Source organism: Denticeps clupeoides, chromosome 6 (assembly GCF_900700375.1).
Source record: "Denticeps clupeoides chromosome 6, fDenClu1.1, whole genome shotgun sequence".
Taxonomy (NCBI): Eukaryota; Metazoa; Chordata; class Actinopteri; order Clupeiformes; family Denticipitidae; genus Denticeps; species Denticeps clupeoides.
Window position 1 is genome coordinate 1,487,075 of NC_041712.1, and position 8,047 is coordinate 1,495,121.

At 40.1% G+C, this 8,047-nt stretch overlaps 1 protein-coding gene across 1 annotated transcript; it reads right to left on the reverse strand.

Moving 5' to 3' along the window:
• Positions 1-4,374: 4,374 nt before the first annotated feature.
• On the reverse strand, positions 4,375-7,855 carry ddias (DNA damage-induced apoptosis suppressor). Its single transcript, XM_028984409.1, has 4 exons — positions 7,689-7,855; positions 6,173-6,328; positions 5,990-6,098; positions 4,375-5,864 (listed from the first exon to the last, which is right to left on the reverse strand). The coding sequence occupies exons 1-4, from the start codon at positions 7,805-7,807 to the stop codon at positions 4,491-4,493; spliced, it is 1,758 nt and encodes a 585-aa protein (XP_028840242.1). The 5' UTR covers positions 7,808-7,855; the 3' UTR covers positions 4,375-4,490.
• Between the last annotated feature and the right edge of the window lie 192 nt (positions 7,856-8,047).

The window sequence follows — 8,047 nt, forward strand, 5'->3', positions numbered from 1 at the left end:
ACACAGTCATTGTCACGCTGGCGAGCTGACGGGGGAAGAAGCGCAGAGACGGGACATTCCGGGAAACAAGGATTTATTGGACAGAAATCAAAATGGTGCGAGGGCCGAAAACAGGGGAAACAAAAGGGGAGAACGAAAACAAACCTGCAGGCGTGTGGCTATTGCCAGAACTGAAAACTCAACACAACAGTTGCAAAAATGTCGCAGCCGATGACACCCTCAACACATTTGCGCACCTTCACCCTACTGTTACATATAGTTATGTTTAAAAACATAAAGTTGTAACACTTGTATACTTGCAATATTGAGGTCAATAGCAGTCGCACAAGCATTTCACTGCATATCATACCATGTATGGGCGGTGCAGGGAGGGGAGCTGGTTGCACTGCCACACACCCGATGTTATAAAAATCCTTAAATTACAAATTCATTGCTTAGCATCGACCACGTACCAAGTTCTTTCAAGGTAGCAGTCATCAGATCTCTGATTAAAAAATCTTGATCGCAGTTAGCTTTCAAATAGACATACATATGGACAGCCTGCCATTTTGATTGAAACATTTCATAACAGCTGTGCACGTACCTTGCAAAAACAAGAAACATCTCAATGCAGTTGTTACACGCCTTTATTACATCAAGGTTAGATTACTGCAACGCATTACTGTCTGGATGTTCTAGTAGATGCATGAGAAAACTCCAGCTAGGTCAGAAAGTTCTAATAGAACCAGAAAATTCAAAAAAATTATTTCAATCACTGCACTGGCTACCCATCAAATTTAGGACTGACTACAAAATCCTACTTTTGATCTATAAAGCACTTAATGGTCTCGCCCCGCAGTACCTGTGAACTTTTAGTTATTACGATCCTCCACGCCCCCATTGTGTGGGGTCACTACTGGTACCCAAAGTACAGAAGGTCAGCTGAAAGCAGACCTTCTCCTATTGAGCTCCACAGTTGTGTAATAGCTTGTCAGTCAGTATTTGGGACACAGTCTCAGTGTTTAAATCTAATCTGTTCACTCTGACCTTCTGTTAAATTCTTAGACCCATTGTCAATTATTAAGTCCACTTTTTTACACAGTCACCTTGTCAAGCATTGACAGGTTTAAATTCACCATAGTTAGGCTGTCCTAGTTAGCTCACTGTTGCACAAATGTACCACAATAACCATGTATTTCTGTACCAGTTGTACAATGCCATCGTCTTCCGCTGCTTCTGTTCGTTCTCTCCGAGGCACTGAATCAAGCGCCCAGACCATCTCCAGAGTCCAATGAAGAGACAGCCAGAGGTATCCTACTCCCTGGCAAGGAACTGGTAACAAGATGACTCTTCATGAAATTTACCAGAGGGTCACCACAGCCACCATCACCGTAACAACTAAAGCTTCAGGGATCTTCAAATGGACCAGTAGCATTATTATTAGGGCTGCACGATTCGGGGAAGATATATTGCAATTATTGAGATCAATATTGCGATATGCGATTGCGATATGATAAAGGACACTTGCTTGTATATCAATGAAAAGTCGCATACAAATTACTAATAGTGAAATTTTTTATTTCAAAGTGAAACATACAAACTATTTATAACAACTTGAAATGCCTAGTGCTTTCAAAATACAATATTCTACAAAATTCTCTTTAAAAAAGCTCTTTACATTCCTGTCGAACGACAAACCCTGGTAAGGCTAAACAACTGTTTTGATTATATTTTGCCATTATAAAATCCCGTATTATAGTTCTTACGTTTAACCAAAATGTTGTTTGGAGGCTGACTTGAACACAGGAATGCATAGCTTCGCTAAGGTTAAGACTTATAAAACGGGATTTTATAATGGCCAAATATATTCAAAACAATTGTCCAGCCTTACCTATGAAATGTAATGCCCCGGGAGTGAGGACACAAGAGTGAGGCATTTTTATGCACTTCTCTCCATAGACATGTACAGGGAGTGCAGAATTATTAGACAAATGAGTATTATGTCCACATCATCCTCTTCATGCATGTTGTCTTACTCCAAGCTGTATAGGCTCGAAAGCCTACAACCAATTAAGCATATTAGGTGATGTGCATCTCTGTAATGAGAAGGGGTGTGGTCTAATGACATCAACACCCTATATCAGGTGTGCATAATTATTAGGCAACTTCCTTTCCTTTGGCAAAATGGGTCAAAAGAAGGACTTGACAGGCTCAGAAAAGTCAAAAATCGTGAAATATCTTGCAGAGGGATGCAGCACTCTTAAAATTGCAAAGCTTCTGAAGCGTGATCATCAAACAATCAAGCGTTTCATTCAAAATAGTCAACAGGGTCGCAAGAAGCGTGTGGAAAAACCAAGGCGCAAAATAACTGCCCATGAACTGAGAAAAGTCAAGTGTGCAGCTGCTAAGATGCCACTTGCCACCAGTTTGGCCATATTTCAGAGCTGCAACATCACTGGAGTGCCCAAAAGCACAAGGTGTGCAATACTCAGAGACATGGCCAAGGTAAGAAAGGCTGAAAGACGACCACCACTGAACAAGACACACAAGCTGAAACGTCAAGACTGGGCCAAAAAATATCTCAAGACTGATTTTTCTAAGGTTTTATGGACTGATGAAATGAGAGTGAGTCTTGATGGCTTTTGAGTGTCCTTGCAAAGAAAGGTGGCTATATTGGTCGCTGATTTGTTTTTTTGTTTTTGAATGTCAGAAATGTATATTTGTGAATGTGGAGATGTTATATTGGTTTTACTGGTAAAAATAAATAATTGAAATGGGTATATATTTGTTAAGCTGCCTAATAATTATGCACAGTAATAGTCACCTGCACACACAGATATCCCCCTAAAATAGCTAAAAATAAAAACAAACTAAAAACTACTTCCAAAAACATTCAGCTTTGATATTAATGAGTTTTTTGGGTTCATTGAGAACGTGGTTGTTGTTCAATAATAAAATTATTCCTCAAAAATACAACTTGCCTAATAATTCTGCACTCCCTGTATATGCTTCATGCCACAGCAGTGCCTATCGCAATATGGCGGCGACGTTGACGTACGATGCAGCTCGTCATGCGACGTCTATCCAGTCACGAATCTGAGGTCTCCGTTGAACCGAATCGAAAGTCATGTGACCGACTGAAGTGAGACTTCAGTCAGCTCGCCAACTTTTGAGAGAATGAGAGAATGGATCGTATATGTTGCCGATCCAATCCATGTGCTAATAATTTAAATCGCAGCTTTTTGCGTTCATATAATCGCACAGACTGACATCGCGATTACGATTAGATTAATTGTGCAGCACTAATTATAATGGATATGCAATGTACACCATGACATTGGACTAAAATCTACTGTTCACTGTCCAGTACCTCCAAACAAGGATAGATGCTCTATACTACTCTTTTTTTTTTTTCTTTTTGGACAAACCATCACCAACCATGCACTGACACCAATTGCAGGCTCACTCACTTGTGAAGTGATTGTCACATGTGATACAAAGCAGTACAGCACACGGTGCACACAGTGAAATTTGTCCTCTACATTTAACCCATCGCCCTGTGTGAGCAGTGGGCAGCCATGACAGGCACCTGGGGAGCAGTGTGTGGGGACGGTGCTTTGCTCGGTGGCACCTCAGTGGCACCTTGGCGGCTCGGGATTCGAACCGGCAACCTTGTGATTACGGATTTGAACCTGGGACCTCTCGAACCCAAAGCGAGAATCATACCCCTAGACCACTCTACACTCTACTGGAAGGGGGTCCTTTCTTTCTTTTTTCTCTCTCCTAGGGTTTTTAGTGGAGTTTTTCCTTGTGTGCAGAAGGGTCAAGTGTGGGGGTGTCAAATATAAGGCCTGCCAAAGCCCATTGAGACATGGAATGTGATATAAGTAAATGTTGTTGTAAGATGCAAGCAATTTTGTTAACATTTTCAAATATTGATTAACCATAATTTCCTTGTTTTCAAGAAACAGAAAGAGACTCTGATATCTCCATCTCTAGACTTTTGCTTGTAGATCATTCATTCGTTTACAGAGAGAGACCTACACCCATTTGCATACCTGTACATATCAACATGAAATTAATGCCATTTTCAGTAGTAGATAGTATATCTGGAACTGTCCAGGAATGGACTGCTTTATACTGAAGACAAACCTTTAATTAAATGCAGTACTGACTAAAACATTTCACAGTATTGTACATAAATTAAAGAATCATCTCATGTTGGCAATTTGAAGCCCCTGCATTCATGTGGACGTTACTTTGACACATACCGCTGACCTAAACATTAACCACGTCCACCTCTTCATGGAAAATGTTGGAGTGGCCTGTTCCAGTGCCCTGCCACAACACAACAATGGGTTGAGGAACAAGACAATGCATTTGGTGAGTTGATTTGGACTCCAAATTTGTTGGAGAAAAAGGTCTGAACCATGGAGGAATTACCTCACAAGCTACACAATTACATCAAACAATATACAACAAACAACTTGCACAATTCTCTCAGACTTTTATTACTTTTCAAAGATGTTTGAACTTGATTCTGAAAATAAATCTTTGGAAAAGTCAACAACCTTATTTTCACCATCACAATAGCCTTCATGCTCGTACACACAGTGCTTCCATTCAGAATTACACAACTGACTTGAGTACTGATCCACTGTATCCACAATCAGCTCTTCCAGTCCTGTAAGGTCCTTCTGAGGTGTAGCTGTCACTGGGAAAGTTTTAAGGGATATGGGTGTTGACTGACAACAAGGAGGCATGTATAAGAAACCGGAAGCAGTCCTGTTGTATGGAGTGTTCTGCTGCTCATTCAGGGTCTCATTTGTCATAGACAAATGTGACCAATCACTTAAAATAGGTTGAGATGAACCAAAAAGTTCTGAAGAACAATTGTAACCATCATGCACATCATAAAGCGTTTTTTGTTCTGAGAGTGCACTGATTACAGAAGAGGTATGATTCTCAACGTCAAGTTCAAACTGAGATGGATGGCCCATCCTGTCCTTGGTGCATTTTCTAAAAGAACGAGATGTCTCGTGAGGCGTATCAAAATCTGCATTTAACATTTTGAGTGCACAAGCATTATCTTTGCAGCCAGGTGCATTTCGATGATGACATTCATTTCCATGGAAGTTGTTCTTGAGCAAGGATCTTTTGGCATGTGAGTTCCAGCATGTGTGAACAGTGCAGGATTTGTTTCCTTTCTGTTGACAAAGAGAATTACCACATATTTCAAGCACATTTCGACAAGCACATGTGGCAACACCACTTGATTTTAGTGGTGTTGGCTCAGCTACAGCTATGACCATGTGTTCTGGACTTTCAGAACTGAATGAAGGTTTCTTAGCAGCAAAACCAGTAATCACATGATCACACGTGAACAGGCTCTTCTGCAGACGCGCTGAGGAATGAAACGTGACTGGCTGTGGAAATGGGGACCTGCCCAGTGATAGGAAGCCAACTAAAGAGCCACTGATAGCTGAATATTCTGACTGTATAGGAGTAATATATTCGTGACTGGTGTCTGCAGCATGGCATGTATCTTGTGAACCTGTTGGAGTTCTGGACAAACCGGGTGAGTGCCAGGGTCCTGCATATTCACAGGTTCCCTCATAGGAATCTGAGGACAATCCTTCACCACAAAGAATTGTATGTTCAGCACTGTCAGACAGCAATTGTTTTGGTTGCAGTTCTGAAGTTGGACACTCTGTAGTTAAATTGATTTGAAGGAGGTTTTCCAAGTAACTGATCACCGTGAATTGAAACGCAGGCTTATCAGCAAAAGTGATCTGATTGACAACAAACTGTTTTTTTGTTAAGTCAGGTAAAGTAGCCTGGTTTTCTTGTCCTGGTGAGCTTTGTCCCCAACTGGTCCCACACACCTGGGAAAAAAAACAACATTACTGTAAAGCAAAATATTTGACATTTTTGATATTAGGGTGTCGGCAGAAGCGCCTTACAACCAGTAGTTAAAGGGTTTCAATCATTCAGTCCATTATAAAATTACCTTGCGTCCAAAAAAAAAGCCTCTTCCAACAAAGCAGTCCTCCACGGCTCTGAGTACCATTTGATCCATGTATTGTGGACATTTTTCTTTTTTTAAGACACTCAAGAGCCTAAACAAAATGAGAATTTTTAAGTTTCAATGATTGCAAAGATTTTGATACATACATATATTCTACAAACTGACCTTTGAAAATCGTCTGCTGATACACCAAAACCAGCATTGAGACAGTTTCCAAACACTGTCACTCCAAATATGTTGCTATTTCTTGATACTGTAAGAGACAACCTGTATCTGTAATGTGCATTTTGGGTGTCATATCCACATTTGAAACATCTCCATCTGAAAAGTACACAAAACAATGAGTTAATCAATTTTCTTCAGTTTTGTGGTTAAACTAATGTGGCTGACAATATTAGGATGATTTAATAGGGCATCCCTGAACTTATAGCCCATGATGCAAATGTCAATCTGAATATGGCTTTAAGCATTTCAATAGCAGAGGATGAGCTGAAGTGCCCAAGTGTGAACCTTTATAACTCTGTACCAACATATGTGGAAAGCCAAACTCTTTGCTCACTACCCATAACACAGAAATAAAAACATAAATAAACGATCGACTGGGCAGGAAAAGCAAGTAATCGGGGAGGATAAATGATCAAATCGGGCTCTGCTGTACTTCCATAATTAGTAATTATATTATAATCACCATCCAGAAACGACAAGCAAATTAATCAGCCAACACTAAACTGCTATCAAATTCCTTGTATGTGTTCACACACATACTTGGTCAACATATGTGATTCTGATTCAAAGTAGCTCTGGCGGAGGGGTGGGGTGCTTAATTTTTCCCCAAGACTTTGCTCCTCCCCTAGTGTAGACTGCACCCAGGGCAGCTAATATGCTAAGTGGTGCTAAAGTATATGGGCATAAAGCTAACATCAAGTTAAACTGTGTTTTTGTGTCACTAAAGAGGTGGTACATCTCTTTCTAAGCCCTGTGCAACACAGCCAGGAGCCTTACGAACAGAAGATATGCAACAGCTTCCTGAAACACTTGTTTTATAGTGTTTCTTCACCCCTAGAGAGTTACAAAGAGAGGTACAGCGTCTTTAGGGGTACAAAAATGGTGTTTAGAGTGATGTTAGCATTATGCCCATATCACTTAGCCCCACTTAAGTTCATTAGTCTGTCCTGGGCACAATCTCCACAAAGGGAAGAGCAAGATCTTCTGTATTTTGTCAACTGATAGCAATAATGTAATGCATAAAAGAACATTAAAAACGTGCTGCTTTATTAATCCTTTGCTGGAAAACCAATAACTATTAATTTTGTGTTCTGTTATATATAGCTTAGTCAGACTAATAAAAAATTAAATATCTGTGTGTACAATGTGTTTACAATTACCTGTATATTGTGCTACATTTGTATAGCATAAGCTTCTTTGTTACTTTTCTACACGAATAAGGATAAAAGTTAGACACACTGAATATATTTTATCTTTTCCATAACTACTTGACTTACAAATATTATAGAGTTGTGTTGTTAAGGTGCTTAAATAGCTCTGTATTCTTTTGTGAGCCACGTATTTCACCTCAAAATGACCACAGATCCATCCTGGCCACCCCACTCAAACCTTCCTGGCTCCGCAACTGCTAAGTAGCCATATGCTTAATGCTAGCTTACTAGATAAGCTAACTTACCCAGAAGTTAACTTGCCCGTCCTAGACAGACATTTTTCACAGCATGGGTACAATATCCGTGTGTCCTGAAGCGACAGTACAGTGCACCTGACCAGAGCTTGGAAAGCAGTCATAATCATAGGCAACTTACAGACAGAAAAACTTAATATGTTGCATTGAAGGCGATGTCTAGAATGAGGGCGGGGCTACCGGCGGAAGTTTCACAACGAGAAACGGAAACTTGTTCATTCAACCCATGAAGGGTTTAGTAATAGTGAAATAGAAAAAAGCGTGCAAACACCAGACAACATAAATAAAAACGACAGTGGATGTGCAGCTAACCAGATAAAAGTTCAGAACATCAAACATTTAAGAAAGTT

Coding starts and splice junctions, on each gene's coding strand:
- ddias (XM_028984409.1), bottom strand. CDS start 7,807: ATGATTATGACTGCTTTCCAAGCTCTGGTCAGGTGCACTGTACTGTCG. Junction 6,329..7,688: donor ACGGGCAAGTTAACTTCTGG/GTAAGTTAGCTT, acceptor TGTACTTTTCAG/ATGGAGATGTTTCAAATGTG. Junction 5,865..5,989: donor GCTTTTTTTTTGGACGCAAG/GTAATTTTATAA, acceptor TTTTTTTCCCAG/GTGTGTGGGACCAGTTGGGG.